Below are 18,093 nucleotides of genomic sequence, written 5' to 3' on the forward strand. Positions count from 1 at the left end.
GACCGTTTTCTGTGTTGAAGAACTCCTTCAACTAAAATATACACAATTATTAAGAAATGTGTTATTAAAATTATTGATTCGGATAATCCGAATCACCAGTCAATATCCGAAAGTATTTGCATGCACGACACGACGGTCGCACGGCCGCCACGAACACTATCATTTAACACTTTCCCGGCCTAACAAGAGCGGTTGGGGGCGTGGCACAACCGAACGTGTTAGGTTAAGGTCCTCTCTGGACGTAAATCATGTGCAAAACTAATCAATTTCTAATTTAATTCCTTTTTTAACCCACCGCTCGTATCCAGCTCTTCCTCATTAGATGGGAAATATGTGTGGAAATTCTTTCACGTGTTCTCAACGGGACTTTAAACCGTTGTGAGAGTTGTGGTATTTATTTTAAAGATTTTCAAAATCGGTATAGTGTAAAAGTATATGATTATATTTCATCACGAGGGTTTAAAGTGACTCTTTTCGACACGAACTGATGTTTAACGACTGACACGATAGCTAGGTTGAAAAATAATCGAGGGTGAGACACTTGTCCATTTAATGAACTGAATGTTCATGATGGCAAACCTCTCTTTTATCCAGCTATATCACAAAATGTAAGTTTCTTATTTTGTTTACCTTTTTTAATTGTTTTCCTTCATGTTATCAAATTTCCCTTATAGGGAAGAAGCTATATAGGAAGCATTTATTTTTGTTTAAATTTATATAACGTATAAGTATGTGTTCGCAAACACAATCTACAATGCGCGAACAGGCTTGAGCGGACTATGCGAGCAGAGCTTTAAATAAAATTGGGTTTTCACATTTTGGCCATCCATATATTAAGATTCGCAATTTCTTTTAAAAACTCGTCTGTATAGCTTAAAAGACTGCTGTGTAATGTTTATGGAGTATAAGTGCTTATCAAAACTCGTTCTATTTAAATAGTGAATTAATGTAACATGTTTGAGGAATTACTTGAGATAAAAATTCATTCAAACAAATGACAATGTGCTTAGTCTGCATGTTTGCTGTAACGGGACAATTTTGTTTTTATATTCGACAGTTATTTTATTATGACCGTCGATTTCACGCTGTATGTAATTTTTCCCAATACAATTGAAAATGCATATTACAATTACTCAGTTTCTTTTAATTTGTCTAAATGAAGTTTTAGAGGGATATAGTAAAATGAAACATGATAAATATAACAAATGTGGGAAATGATATGATAATATTTTAATTATAGTACTATTATTTGATTTCGTCGGCGATATAAGCGATGATTGTACAGCCATAGATGAAGTAATACTTCATTTCTGGTACAACCTGGTACAACTATGAAAATGTACAGCTGATATCCGAACCGAAGCTGTATCTCTTTTTGCCATAGGGAGGAAAAAACTACAGTAATTCAGCCCCGCAACGCAAAGTATCTAGCAAGGTTTTTGAATTGTTAAAAAGAAGGTTTGATCCTGATAAAAGTGTAAATCTGAAGTTTCAACCTGAATTCAGCTATCCTGATCATAGGTGAACTGGTCTGAACAGCCTGATCTTATTCAGTAACAAAGCTGTAATTGCATTTATTCAACATTCATCGTTCACTCTGCAAAATACGCATCCTGGAGTGATGACGTAATATCTACCGTGATCTTTTAAAACAGCCATGTGTGCCACAGTATAACGAAAATCATTTCCCATCACTACTCTCTCGCATGAGCTTTCTTCCCACCGAAGTTTTGACCACACAAGGATTCAATCTATAAGATTACAGTTCGAGTAGGTGAGTATTTAGTAGTAAATTGTATCGAAGATGCAAATACCTAGTGATGTTATTAGTTGGAAATGGACGAGTGTCGTAATGAATTTCGGTTCACAGGGGGCGGAGCCCTAATTGGGAAGGTGTAGGACGGAGTTAGGGCTTGATGAATTGACTTGGGATGACTATCAACATTTGTGTGATTAGTTGTTTGTATTTACAACACTCAGTTATGGTGGGAACTGGGGACCATTTAGCTCTTTCTTTTTAAGTTAAGTGGTTTACAAAAAGATTCTACCATTTTTTTATGACCATTTTACTGTATAACAATAATTATTTTCTTTCACTTTTTATAGCTAATTAAAACATAAGAGTCGCATGGTTTCGTCTTTAGAAGTATGTATCATTATAGCTTACTGTACGATATAAACAAAAGTAATAGTTTTCAACGCCAGATTTATCCCTCTTCATGTATATTTTTCTTATGTTATCATGTTAGTTAATTTCCGTTTTTGACTGTTTTATGTAACACTTCTGGTCTTCCTGGACAAAGAAAATTCTAAAATTCATTTGATTTGTAGTTAACCTAACAATCTTTTGTTTATAAAAAATAGTTATGTTTTAAAACGAATCCATCTCAAATCTGAGTCGCAATTACCCCTGCAAAACCTTCTAATCACTGAGACCCCACTGTGTCTTTTGTAGCTGTTTTGTATGTCTCAGTTGGTATTGTAATTCCGTTAGGTATTCTTTGATGGGAATAAGGCCATGAAAATCGTATATAACCATTAAAACCATTTTTTTTTACATTCCATCCATCAACAGTCGTGAAAATAATCCAGAGTCAATGTGGAACAGTTTATACTGTTTCACGTATTGTTATGTTTATTACAACGTTGCAGTCATCTCCCGTTACTGTTATATCCTATTGTTATTCTTGGTTATGCGGACATCAGGAGCACAATAACAACGTTCTTTGGGTGAATAATACAATCAATGATACACGGAATCCTTTAATACGTTGGGATTATCAAATCTTGTAAGTTTGATAAAGGTTTATACTAATAGTTTTTAGATGATCGATAAGCAACAACCATCACAAGGTTTCTGTTACGTTTCTAGTTTGTATTTTCCCGTCACTCATAATTGTGCACCATCGATTAATTTACTATAATTCAAAAGTATGTTAGGGAAACATCGTAAGCATAAAACATACAACAGAATATTGATAATATTTGTTCACATAAACTAGGAGAAGTAACAGTCGTTGTAAGCATTGTTTATTTCAGTGTTCAACCGATTTTAACTTACAAATATTACACAAACCCTTTAATCAGTGTTCTATAATACGTTTTGACTCTAAGTTAGTCCTATCAACATCTCTAAACATAAATAGACATCTTTAAAGGTTTGTTTTTAAATTCTGTGTTCAATTGCAAAACATAGACAAATCTTCTAGTTTATTCATAAGATACAATAAAAGTGTCAATCGTTAGGATAAATAACGCAAAGTATTGGTAAGTTTCACTATCATTTCGAATGCTTGTTATCCCCTGAGACACATGCCCGTCTGTCTGTCTGTCTGTCTGTCTGTCTGTTACTCAATCCAATCAGAGACGTCCCGGTGGGTCCGGTAAGTGGAGGTAGGTGACTAGGCAGCGGCAGCAGATTCCGCGTTAGACGATTAGACTGGATATCGATAAGATTAGATGAGATGGAAGTGATGTTCGACCCAGCTTGACCCTACAAACTGTGTCATCCCACCACGAGGGGGGCTGTGTAAGGACTTCATTATACAATCTCTTAACAACTGACTTTCGTTGTAAGAATCTCGAGGAATTGCAAAGATGAAACTTGAGGTCATACTTAATCCACAAGATATATTGGGTGAAAGACATCTTATCGACAGAACATCAGTACGATACAACCTATTACATAATATTTAAACTTGAAATATGTAATATTTAAAATTCCACAGCGTCACACTTAGCCTAACACTCTTAAATAATGCCTTTACCTTTTTGTAGAGAACTACCTACCATTTGTTTCTGCTAGCAAAAAGCTTATGTGGATTTTCTTGGTCAGCTAACAGTTTCATTTAGTATGTCTGGAAAGCGTTATGTACCATTTCCGTCATAAGAGTTTGTCCCAAAGTTCCTCTGCTATCCAAAAGTGTCTTAGAATTTCTCAGTAAGCTCAGTCAGCTAATAAGTTCTTATTATAATATTTCTGTTCCAGCCAACAGCTTCGGCGTTCCTTTTTTATGGATATTTACTATTTATTTCCCTTGGATAAAATGTTACTACTAGAAAATACTTTTGAAACAGTTGTTCCCAAATTAGTGAGTTCGATACATTTACATGTACAAGATGCAACAAGAGAACAGAACCAGATAGATTGAATATTCCTCTTTTTTTACGGCTGATATTAAAAAAGGCTAAAATAGCTCAAGTAAAAAATACTTACAATGTTTCTTACAACATAAGAGTTTACAGTAGCCTGCATTGGAAAATGACTGACACTACTCTTTGGAAGATATTAGAGCACAACTGGAAGATAAGTTCAGATATACAAACACAAAGAACAAAGTTGCATCTATTTTGTGCTGATTCCATGTCTGGTGGTGTTTCCCGTCTATCTTTATCTAGTCTGTTAATGGCATTACCTTATTCATGAATGCAAATAAGCGTTTCACTTATTGTGAAAGGGGAGAAGGCAAAGGAGAGTACATATCGGACGTGTCCAGCGCTGCACCTATGAAATCCGCCCGGCTGAATTCCTGGACGAGGAATGTACTTTATCTTCCTAGAAAACATTTATAGGAAGGTACTGCGTATGTCCATATTATAAATTATAATATTCATAGTGTCATTCGCCTATTGGGTCTGATGATGATTGGAGGGTCCAATCGAAATCGATCACCACTTACCATCTTGTAAGTATTTACCACAGACGATATAATACTTTAAAGTTTTAAACTTTATTTCTGTTGTCTGTGGTATTTACCGTCTTCTGAGTCGACAGTATAAGTGTAAATATATTACTACAAGTGTTATTTGACTATGTTTTGTACTTTCAGGAAATTCTCACGGAAAAATATCCTAAATAAAATAATATCCAGCGGTTTTGTTTCTAAAGACAGAGAAAATAATTCTGGGTACAAAATCAATCTTTGCTTGTTTACTAAATGTACCTTCTGCGTGGTCTCTAAGCCATCGAGTCACCACACGATAATATAGCTACAAGCTACAAGTGACAAGGTACAAGATACAAATGATAACCTACAAGCTACAAGGTACAGGCTATAAACTACAAGAGACAAGCTACAAGTTACAATTTACAATATACAAGCTACAAGGTACAAGATAGAGGCTACAAGCTACGATCTACAATGTGCAATGTACAATATACAAGCTACAAGGTACAAGCTAGGAGCTACAAGCTACGATCTACAATGTGCAATGTACAATATACAAGCTACAAGGAACAAGCTAGAGGCTACAAGCTACAGACTACAGGGTACAGACTACACGCTACAAGGTACAATGTACAATATACAAGCTACAAGGTACAAGCTAGGAGCTACAAGCTACGATCTACAATGTGCAATGTACAATATACAAGCTACAAGGTACAAGCTAGAGGCTACAAGCTACAGACTACAGGGTACAGACTACACGCGACAAGGTACAATGTACAATATACAAGCTACAAGGTACAAGCTAGGAGCTACAAGCTACGATCTACAATAAATGTGCAATGTACAATATACAAGCTACAAGGTACAAGCTAGAGGCTACAAGCTACAGACAGACTACACGCTACAAGGTACAATGTACAATACACAAGCTACAAGGTACAATCTAGGAGCTACAAGCTACGATCTACAATGTGCAATGTACAATATACAAGCTACAAGGTACAAGCTAGAGGCTACAAGCTACAGACAGACTACACGCTACAAGGTACAATGTACAATACACAAGCTACAAGGTACAATCTAGGAGCTACAAGCTACGATCTACAATGTGCAATGTACAATATACAAGCTACGAGGTACAAGCTAGAGGCTACAAGCTACAGACAGACTACACGCTACAAGGTACAATGTACAATATACAAGCTACAAGGTACAAGCTAGGAGCTACAAGCTACGATCTACAATAAATGTGCAATGTACAATATACAAGCTACAAGGTACAAGCTAGAGTTTACAAGCTACAGACTACAGGGTACAGACTATACGCTACAAGGTACATCTTACAAGATACAGGCTATAAGGTACAGACTACAAGCTAAAAGCGACAAGGTTCAAGCCATTTGTGACTTGAAGGATTTAAACACGGGTCTCCTAAAAAGAAGTTCCACGCTTTAACGACTAAACCAGCCACGACATTTGGCAATAAAAATCAACACCTTGAACAAAACCCATGCTTGTAATACCATTTTTTTAAATTGCCTGATAAAAACAATATTTATTATAAAAATGCCTTAGTTTTAATCATTCTAAATATTCCAGACTTTGAATGGAGTATGCTCATTTTAAACATAATTATTGTAAACGCAGAAACTAGGTATACATATTAGAACACAATTAATTTAGACTAAATTGCATCGCCAACCGTCAATAGTATGGTAACCGTTAAATCATCCTCTACACAAATCGTACGAAACGATCCTTAAAAACTTGCATAACCTAGATTACAAATCCGCCATGATACTTACAGCAAAAATAAAGTATACATTCTGATGGACATGTACGCCGAAGAAGATATAGATTTATTTCAGGTAAATTGAACAGAAAGAACAGTTTCAGTTGGCGAGAGAAGTGAGAGGACGGGAGAGTGAGAGAGACGGATCAGTTTAATTTACACAGGAGCCAGGCCGGCAGGATGGCAGGATCAGCGGCAGCCTATTTTCCATGTGACTGGATCCAAATCGCCTCTTTCCATTGTCCACCTAACAAGAAGAAGGACTGTAGGGATCTACCGGGATCAACGTGGAATTGCTTTTTGAACGCGTTTCAGAAGTCGATGTTGCGTTAAAGTAGACGAAACTTAAAAAGGAATCTGTTAGGATCCCGGGATCAGCGGAGTTGACCAAACTGCTTTGGGTGTCGCCGTTGAGGCGATTGGAGGAACGCTGTGATAGATTGTAAACACGTCAACATATCGTAAACGTACAACGTTAAGTGTCAGTAAGTGTGAAATTGAATTATATTAATCATGGAATTGCGGAAATCCCGTTCTTTTCCGTTAGTTAACTTTCAAAATTCTATGAAAATGTGATAACTATAAACCTTTGAACAAAAATTCCACGAAGCTGTAACGAAATAGTTATACAAATGTATAATGAGATTAATACGGAAACACGTCATTAGAATAATAAAATATCCCGCAAATTCGCCACCACTATATTTTTCCTTCGTTTATTCACTATAATTTCAAAGGTAGGTTTTAGCTAAAGAACGGGATCCGTCAACTATTTGACATGATTCTTTTAACAGATTTGATGCTTCGTATCTCGAGTGTAAGTGTATAAATAAATATTTGTGATTTAAGTAACCTGAGCTTATACAACCTATCCCAACCTAACTGAAAGTAAGGAAAATAGTGATGGTGAAACGACGGAAAAGAACCAAACATTCACAATATAATGAAAACCACTGACTGATGACTCTGACTCAACATGATTTTTCAAAGATGAATGATAAAGAGACAGTTAATTAAGACTACGTTCATAACGTAGCAGTGTTAAAATTGTTACAAACTTCTGTCAAATGGCTACTTGGATCAAGCGAAGTCTGTATTAATGTAGTCTTCGTTTCGATAAAGGGTTTCTATATAATATTTTTTTACAAATATTTTCGTAATCCCGTTTATCGGATTTGGAAAGTACGGTGTAAAGCAGTTATTAGAATCCACCATCGTCCAATAACGCATCGATTTGGAAACGAGGGAAGCCATTAAAATGTTGACCGCTCCGATCTGATAAAGAGGAACATCCCCGTCTCTACCTTCTACAAACATCGTTAGCCGATGTCCAACGCTTCTACAAGGCGCGGTTATGATTCTAGATTATCACATTGTTAAGTCGTTATGTCAATTTGAAAACACAGTTAGATGGATAGTTGTGTGAAAAAAAATGTTATTCAAGTCTTTATTACTATTTTTCTATAAACCTACAAACACTGCGCAAACCGTAGTTAAGCATGATAACTCGAACCTTCCTTCATATTAACTTGCAAAACACACAATGGATAATTATGTGAAAGTTTTAAATATTTAAACATTTTTAGGTCTCTTTGTCATTGATAACAGATTTTAAGGATAATTATTTTAAGTCCAAACAAGTATTTTCTTCTGGGTAAAACATGTGCACACATCCCTACGCTATAATATAAACAGGAAAATATATTTTCAACAGTATGCATAATTTTTCTCTGCGATGCACACGAGCTGAGAAAAAAGGTTTTAAAGAAACACGCTTTTGCCTATTAATAAATAACTTCTTGATCAGCATCGCACGTGTTATTATTTACCTGAAAGCACAAAAGATGCGTCAAATAACACTTATTATATATTTACACTTATACTGTTTACTCACAAGACGTTAAATACATATAAATACCCCCGCCGCAGCAAACCTGCAGACTAAGCAAATTTCCATTTGACTGATTTGATTTACACTGAAATGTGTACTTAAAAATATAACATTTATTCCCGATTTAAAAAGAATTAGTTTAGCAAGTACTTAGGTTTGCTGCATCAGGGAGGGTAAAACTGTTTTTTTTTTTTTTTTTTTTTTTTTTGTAAAATGTTAATAGTTAGTAAGAAATAAAAACATTTTCCAAATTTGATCAAAATATGTTCATAAACAAGCAAACTACAACAGTTTACTTATTCTCCATAAGAATAACATGGGAATTTTAAATTTACAATTTTTTGGAACCATTAGGCGCATAATAACGCTTCAATATACTAAATTATTAGTTTTTTTAAGATCTACAAAATGGTTTCGAAAGAAATTGCTAAATTTTATGTTTTTTGGGTCAAAAATGGGAAAACCCTATTTTTACCCCATAAAACTATGGGGTAAAAACGGGGATGTTCCTCTTTATCAGATCGGAGCGGTAAACCCCCGTTCCCATGGTCCGATCATGCTGGATCGCGAACTCGTTCGAATAAACGTAGGTTTACACGTTTGTACCAAATTTCATCAAAATCGGACCATTTTTGCTCGAGTTATCGTGCTAACGGACACACATATATATATATATATATATAAATATATATATAAATATATATATAAATATATATATAAATATATATATATATATATGAATTTGAACGGATAGTGTTTTTGGCCTCTAGGGACCTCAAAACGAAAAAAAAAATCGGTCCCGCGTCCAGGTCTTACCATGAGTACTACGGTAATAGCTTATTCCCTATATGGGAAATTTGCTAAAAATGGTAATTGGTGATCGATTGCGATTGGACATTCCAATCATCATCAGACCCAATAGGCGAAATCATTATATGGATATACCTATTAATATAATAGATTTCAATAAACACCAAGATGGATGATTGTGTAAACAAATTATGATTTTTGAAGTTATTTATTCTTAATTGCCACACCTGAAACAACAAATAAATAACTGTCTCAGTCAATATTTGAGAGAGTGGAATAAACTATTTGTATTTCAGTAGACTTCATCAATAGATTAAAACGGACTTAGGACCTTATTATCCTTACATACAGTTAACATATCTTAGATCAAACCTTTACATATCAATACAGTATATCAATTTTAACAACTGGTATCAAGATGGGTAGTTCTGTAGGAGGAACAAACATTTTGAATTTAAATTTTCATTTATACTAAGAACAATGGTTTATTTTCCTACAATAAACTATTTATCTTCATTGAAGATATTTTTTATTTATCTTCTTGGCATAAGATATACAAACATTTGTCGAAAAATGATTTCAACAATATAGCAATATTTTCGTAGAAGAGCTATTCTATGTACGTTTACAATTTGAAAACACAGCAAGATGGGTAGTTGTGTAGAAAAATGACCGTTCTAAAGAGTTTTCATTGCCATTCATTGAAAAAATTACGAAATATGCCTTTAAAGTCTTTAAAGTCTTTTGGGCACTGTGTGGATTTAAGATAATTGAACTACTTAAGATGAACTACTATTTAATATGAATGTTTACTTGTGGACTTGCACGTTCCTCTGTTATTTTATAACAGTGGTACTCAGTGTGACAAATTTTTTTGGTGTAAGTACAAAGTAAATGAAGTGTGATGATGCATATCAAATGCTCCAAGTCTAAAAATTAGCTTCCCAAAAAATTAGTTTATGTTTTTCAAAAATAGCCATGCTTTTAAACTTAATACAGCGATTCTCAATTACCTGTATATGGATTTGAGTAGATATTGTCATTTTCGTGTTCTGCATTAAATTTTGAACAAGAATAATAGAAAATGACGGAGGATCAGGCGTAAAACTCCATTGTCAATAGATTCAAAGATAGAAATTAAGATGTTTGATAAAAATTAAAAAAAAAACAATAGTCTATTGCATTTTACACACCCTATATACAAGAAAGTGTCGGAATATGTTAAAAACTGCGCCATTTTATAAGCTTTCCAACTATATGCTACACTATTGAGGTTTAGATATTTTTTGTTTGTTTTAGTGGTTTGAATACCAGAAAACAGGGAACTTTTTTACAGTTCTTACTGTTCAAGCCGAAACAAAAATACAACTTTTGCTTATATTAATATAGGCCCTATGCCGACTTTCTATGTTTTAAATGTTAAAGGTACCATGCTTAAGTCTTCAAACCACTAAAGCGCACACAAGCAGACATAAAACTCAATGGTGTATCATATAGTTGGAAAGCTTATAAAATGGCGCAGTTTTTAACATATTCCGACACTTTCTTGTATACAGGGTGTGAAAAATGCAATAGACCATTGTTTTTTAAATTGCTATCAAACATCTTAATTTTTATCTTTGAATCTATTTACAATGGAGTTTTTACGACTGTTCCTCCGTCATTTTCCATCTTTCTTGTTCAAAATTTAATGTAGAACACGAAAATGACATTATCTAATCAAATCCATATACAGGTAATTGAGAAATCGCTGTATTAAGTTTAAAAGCATGGTTATTTTTTAAAAACATAAAATATTTTTTTGGGAAGCTAATTTTTAGACTTGGAACATTTGATATGCATCATCACACTTCATTTACTTTGTACTTACACCAAAAAAATTTGTCACACTGAGTACCAATCACCCTGTATAGATTAAAAGTGTTATTAGATAATTCAGCGAAGACATTGTGTGGTGTGAGGGCTTAATTTACTAATAACTTCTTAACAGTTCGAGAAAAAGTGTTGATTAGTAACATCGAGCAAATCAATTAATTACTTAAAATAGTTGTTTCATTATAATGTTTGTGCAGTATTAAGCTAGTACATTTGTTGTTTATCAAGTTAATCGACGAAACGCTAATAATTAAAACAATTATGTAATTTTCCGTAGTATGAGTGTTTGACACAAAACCGTTTCAATCAATAACTTCAATTAATAAGGAGAAACCAGATCTAAAATCGGTTTATCTTTTGGGTTAACTGGTTCAAAAGAATCGTTTAAACCTCGTTTGTAATATAAATTTTCCAATAAAAGTTTTTTAATTAATAATCTAATAAAATCTTGTTAGAAAAGGTATCTGCAAACTAAACTCGGTCACTGGTAAGTGATGAGATTTGCAGAGCTAAGCAGTAGTTTGGCAAATCAATGAGAAGGGAGGGTGAACATCTTAACAGCTGGGGGGGGACCTTAGATTTGAGGGATACTAGACACGTCCGATTTTTCTTACTATCGTAACTTTCTATATCATCAAAGTACGCTGTTTGCCAATCAGTAATAATAGAGGCTGATTATTTCCAAGCTATTTACTTTATTGAAGTAGTTGACACTATTATTTTACAAAGGTTTATTATCAATTTACCACTATATTATTAACCGTATATCCAAATAGGAACTGCCTATTTAGTATTGGGACTGACAATAAAAATTCAGAATTAATTATTTATAACTGATATTTCTGAGTCGAATATTTGCTATCAAAATTATATTGCCAATAAAGTATTATGCTATTAAAATGTTAAATGTTTAATTCATATAATGCATTGAGTTTTTATTGGACCCAATTCGTTTTACAATGGTATTTGTTACAAACTATTATTTATCAGATTCCATTTTGAACAGTTTTACTAATATTTAGTATGAAATAACTATCCATTAATCTTAATACAGTATGTGTGTATTGTAATAGTTCAAAAACAGGAACTAGTGATTCCATGTTTTAGGTCAAACTATCAATAAAATATATACAAGGAAGTGTTAATTTACGTCAAACAGGTATACAGTCACACGCCATGACTATCCATAATAATATGGTCATTGGAGGTGTAAATATAATCCATCATCTTTGGTTCTGTATTCAAATGCAACAATTATAGGCCTATGAATCTGATAAATTCTGCTTTTTATTTTACTACTTGTTGTCATTTATTAAAAAACAATATAATTCTAAGATGGGAAGTAAATGTTCAATTTGTCGAAAAGTTAAAGTTTTGATATTTTAACATCACTAATGTTAACGAGGTTAAACCAGTTATGCAACAACCGACATGTGACTTGACAGATTGTCAGTGTAGCCAACACAATATAGGTAAATTAAAATTCTTACTATTTGTGCCTAATATAATAAGGAATTACGGTATTTAATAGTTACGAAATTACTACAAAAACCCAACATGTGAAGAATTAAAATCTTTCATTGGGCTAGTTGCTTATATTCCAGTACGATTAATGCTATTTTTTTAATTCATCGACCTAATTAATGGGTGAATGAATGACTGTATGCTTCTTTGTTGATTTGACGGGGAAAAGAAGCAAGCAAATACTCTTTTCTAGCATTAAATAAGTTTAATTATTTATTTTTTATAATAAAACATCATTATGTGGATCCTCCTATATATAGTAGGCTTTGTTATAGAACATATGTGGAACGGAGAGACTACCCAATGTTTTAGGATTTATGTTACCTGTAAAGTATATTTAGGAGGCATATTTTGTTATATATTATATGGCGTTTCTATGAAATATGGCTAATTTGTTATATACTTTGTAATCAGGCATTCTATGAAATATAGCTCTTTATATACTTGTTATATTCATTTTACAGAATGCCCGTTGCTACTGCTGGTAAAGTATAGAATACGCGGTTGTAGGATTGTGTTGTGCTGTGTAGGACTTTTGTTTCTCGTTTGGCATTAACTAATCTAATCTAAAATATACAAACCTAAGCTAACCATCCATACATTATTGCATTATTCTAAAGCACTTTTTTAAGACTTTTATTCTTTTTTCAGCATTATCTAATATCAAATCAATTAGACTTAACTAAACCAACCCTAAACATAAATAAAACAATTTAATACTTTTTTTGCTTGATTACTTTTTTATTGCTTACTTGTTCATACTTTGTAAATAGTTTCTTTGGTAGACTTTGCCTGACACACATGTGGGCATTTTATGGAAAGACTAGATATAATACACAATGTCTAAGTCTAGTCAAAGTGTATTAAATACTATGGCGATTGGTCATTGTATTTAGACAATGTATATAGAATGTCTGCGTCATATAGGCCTTCATTCCCGGTAACATATTACATTAACCTAACACCTCTTCACTCGCTTAGCTTAGTGAAGAGGTGTTAGGTTAATGAGACATAAGACTGCTTAAGGGTGTTACTCAACGTGTAATGAACAAAATATAAATTTAAAGGAACAAAAAGTTACAAGGTGAAACAACAGCAAAAGAAAACTTTGAAAGGGAAAAATCAACAATAATAAAATAAATTAATTTACAACGTTAAATTTACAAGAAAAGAAAATCAATTGAAAATTTAAAAGAATTAGTTACTGACAAATTATATGACTTGTATGTTTGACAAAACTTTAGTTATATATTTTTTTCTTTTTACATACTGTTTATTGTCCCAGAAGCACACGCACTCCGTAACTCCTCGATCTTCTTATGTTTAATGTTTAATGTTATGTCTTATGTTTATGTTTCGATGTTCTTATGTTTATGTTGTTTTCTTCTTTGTTTATGTTTGTTCTTATGTTGTTTTGTGTTTATGTTTTGTGTTTGTGTCTTGTGTTATGTGTTTCTTATGTTGTTTCTTATGTTTATATTGTTTATTTTATGTTTTTAATCAAACGTTGGTTTGTCCTATGTTTTCTTATTGTTAAAACGCACACCTTGTTTTGTTCATAAATTAATACATACACATAAATAAGTTCGTTTTTGTTATTCATCTCTGCTATATTGTTTGCATCTTGCAATGTTTTCTGGCTTTTTAGACTTTTGAAATGGAATAATAAATGGAGTTAAATACATTTTCATGATCGATTTTGATTCAGAAAATAATCATTAGCTTTGAAATACAAAAAAACTAACCTAAAATATTTATCACATTTGTCATAACGTGTTAGTTGTTTTAAGTTAGATCAATGTAAAACGTTTTGACCTTTCCTTGTAATAACCATATAAGTTCTGAGTCTAGATAGTATATTATAACAACAAACGAACTAAAATAAATATCCATAATCATTCCACATTCTCATATTCTGTGTAGGTTTATGTTCCAAAAATCTATCCAATCTGTTAGAACAAAGGATAAGTCAACTAGCAACAATTTATTATAGGACAGGACATGGCAAAGGACACAACTGTAGTAATACTTAATAATATGTAATTGTTTATTTAAATTAGGTACACGACAACGCACACGTAACTGTATACAAATAAGTTGTCACAGGACATGGATATATTACAGGTGGGTTGGTCCAGCGAGCGAACTCTAGATCGCTTCCCAGGTCGCCGGTAAACAATATCATACAATATCATACAATTGCAACATATCACTAAATAATATCATAAACTGTCATTGAACATTTACAAGTGTATTTATGGTGTTATCTCTGATAAACTATAAATACATTTATCTCTAATTTTAATGTTTAAGTATTGCTCATATTAGCAATTGGTAGTACAACCATTTTACAAAATAAGTATGACCAATGTATCTTTTAACTATTGGTGGAATCACAATTTCGCTAAAATTAAATGCCAATAACACTTTGATTATGTTTTCTAACTGTTGAAAGAAATTATAACGTACACGAGTCTCTAGAACACACATTATGTTATTAGCCTAAAGACTATAAAATTAAGACATTTGGTGTCTAGTACAAAAATACATAAGTTTACATTGATGTAAAGTTGATACTCAAACAGAATAATTTAGTGTCACGTATACATAGTCATTTCATGTCACAATTTACAAAACCAAAATAAAATTTCTCACATGAAACAATAACAAATCCTCCCCAATTTACCAGTGTCTTTGGGAGGCGACCTAGAATTTAGAAGTACCCAATTCTTATAATTATGCAAAAGTAATCAAAATATAATTTACAATTTTTACATTAAATAACACTTTAAATTATCTTTCACTATTTGTACAATAACAAAATTTAAAACATTGCACTCCTTAACACAAACGTGTTTAATATAGCGATCGAGACGAGCGTTTTAATAAATAAAAACCGCACTGTACAGTCTATAACGGCAGTCTAATATACAATATATACACGAGACAGTCTTGAGAACGCCATCTCGATCTCGGGGTGGTTTTGTACTTAACCGAAATCTATCACGGAACAACCTGCGTATTTACAGTATCAATGCCGTAAACAAAATGAATGTGAAGATGGGGAGTTGTAGGACATTGGTGAGTAAGTTTGTGATTTTGATGATCGGGATCTCTGTCAGATCACAGGGATTGGGTTCAGAATTCATAAAAATAGGATAGAGTTTCGAGTCCCCTCTGGAGGCAAATCGTAAAAACGGATTTTTAGAGGTTGGCAGCAGGTTGGCAGTCTCTTTTAGCATTGCTTTTTCACATATGGGACCTGAAATTTATGTGTGTGGATCGTATGAAAGGAGTGAGAAGAGCAAACGGTGATACCGAAACGCCAAAGCTACGATATCACCTTCCCTGATCCGATTGATAACCAAACCATGATATATATCCAAGACTTGACAATTAGTTTGTAATAAAGCCACTTTTGTGTTTTGTAACGCTGCGTTTAGTAATATATATTTTTGAGGGGTTATTCAAACTGTCATGGTCTTTTAAGCAATGGTTGTTACAATTAAAACTTATCGAGTGCAGTTTGAGATCGTAATGTATTGACAACTAAACTCGTATTTCATAACAAACCCACCAAGTCCACAACACCCTATCCTCCACACATGTGGCTATGTACAAGGTCAATTTACAAGTACTCGACTTGGCCGGTTAAAGCTCGACTCGGGACGAAATCAAATAGGAATCTGTAAAAAAGTGGGTTATAGCTAAAGGCAAGGGAGACAGATAACACAGATAAATCTATCAGTCTGCTAGACTGGCTACAGCGGACACTCACGAAATAATATCTCTTAAACTAGGACTAGACTGGAGAGCGGAGGAGTGAGAGCGGTGGCGACTCGGTCGGCACATCAGGTGTATTCAGATCTCCAACTGGGCTGAAACAAGAGAAAAATAGGTCAGAGGGTGGTACAGTAGTGTATAAATATAAATAAACTCATGGAAAGCCTACATCGTCAAGTGAATCTCAATTTGAAAGTGCTCTGAAGAAAAAAAACAAGTTTTAGAAAACAGGGTGGTTAAACATTACAGGCAAAAAATAACTATTTTGTTGGAGGAAAGGAAATAGTATTTTATCACTTGGGCTAAGAATGCCTATTTTCGACACAAGCCCAAGTTAAACGACCAAGGTAAAGACTACATTGGAAAATAACCAAGGATGGAAATTAAACTTTTGCATGATCAAATACATTTTTCCTCATACTGCGCAATCTTTTAAGGTATCCAAATCACAGAATGATAATGACAAAATACTCTACAGGTCGATAAGGGGTGAATTTTGATTTTATTGTAGAGAAACATTCAGTAAATTGTTGCACAATAGCAAACAAAAGAATATTTTGATAATAATAGAGCTTTAAGTCAGAAAAATTTACAGATGATGCACTGTAACCAACGAACGAAAGATTCGTTTTCTTTTTTATAGGTAAACCGTAGTGTGAGTCTCCTGTTAAGCAGACAACTTCAAAGTTTCTTTTAACATTTCTAGCCATATAATACTATAGTGTGAACAAATGTTGAGAATTTTTGAGATCCTAAGTTGGCACCACTGACGGAAGTACAGACAGGTGATTGATGGCGGGAATGTGTCGTGAAACAAGGGACGTGGGCGTGCCGGGTTAACAAGGTTATGTCGACATAAATCCATTAGCAAGTGTTATTAATTGTAAGTTTCGACAACTCCAAGGCTTGGCAATCTTCAATTATTTGCGTAATCAACACTTTGGAACCATTGGAAAACATTCTTTAGCATTGTATATTTTGATACCCATTAGTATCTGTTACTGTAATCGTACTTGGTGTGGTTTATTCTAATTGTAAAAAATATGATGTTTTCGGAGACGTTCGTTCATCTGTTGTCAAAAAGAATTGGCTCGAAGTTTTCTTTCGGGACCTTAAAATGCCCTTTCCGAATTGGGTGAGTACTGTATTTAGATTTATTTCAGTTAACGTTTCGCAATCCTACACATAATATAGTATAGTCCTTTCAATTATTTGGCAGTGGAAGTGTATATACAATACAATTGACTCAGGAGTTCGTAATAGTACTTGATAAAATAGAAGGGAATGAATTTTGCATTTACACGATCACTTTTAAAACGAATAATTAGGAACAGTCCGCTATGTCCAGTTACATGTTCCTAACAGTTGGACCAGCTGTTATTTATGTGGGAAACGGAAAGAATAGCAGTTGTATCAGAGTTCAGCGGGAACGAGTTTTCGAACAAATGTCTCGGAAGTGTTCAGGATTGATGTGTTGGGATCTGGTGGTCGTAGTGGGCGATGTCGCGTAGGTCTCTCCCCCACTACAGCTGTTTAATACCTTGTCCAGTCACTGCTGCTTGGATATGTTAATTGTCAGAGCAACTAACTTGCCACACAATCCGATTGGAAAGTAAATAAGGTGTGAGTAATGGGTCAGGTCCTCTACCTACTTACTTCAAGTTGGTATGCCAAATAGGTGTATAGGAGGAAAGTTGCTGCAGGTAAACAAGTTTTCACGAGTGATTTAAGAATTAAGTGCTTTAAGT

At 33.6% G+C, this 18,093-nt stretch overlaps 1 protein-coding gene across 3 annotated transcripts in view; it reads right to left on the reverse strand.

Annotated features, from left to right (window-relative positions):
- Window positions 1-14,628: 14,628 nt before the first annotated feature.
- The window catches only part of LOC128994085 (GATA-binding factor C-like), a 106,048-nt gene continuing 102,583 nt past the window's right edge, over window positions 14,629-18,093 (reverse strand). For all 3 annotated transcript variants that reach the window (XM_054418329.1, XM_054418330.1, XM_054418328.1), the window contains one exon: window positions 14,629-16,440. In XM_054418329.1, coding sequence (XP_054274304.1) covers window positions 16,414-16,440 — 27 coding nt within the window. In that variant the 3' untranslated portion in view covers window positions 14,629-16,413. The remainder of the gene's footprint in view (window positions 16,441-18,093) is intronic.

Source organism: Macrosteles quadrilineatus, unplaced genomic scaffold (genome assembly GCF_028750875.1).
Source record: "Macrosteles quadrilineatus isolate MER2022 unplaced genomic scaffold, UCM_ALF_1.0 Scaffold_5__1_contigs__length_97177068, whole genome shotgun sequence".
Taxonomy (NCBI): Eukaryota; Metazoa; Arthropoda; class Insecta; order Hemiptera; family Cicadellidae; genus Macrosteles; species Macrosteles quadrilineatus.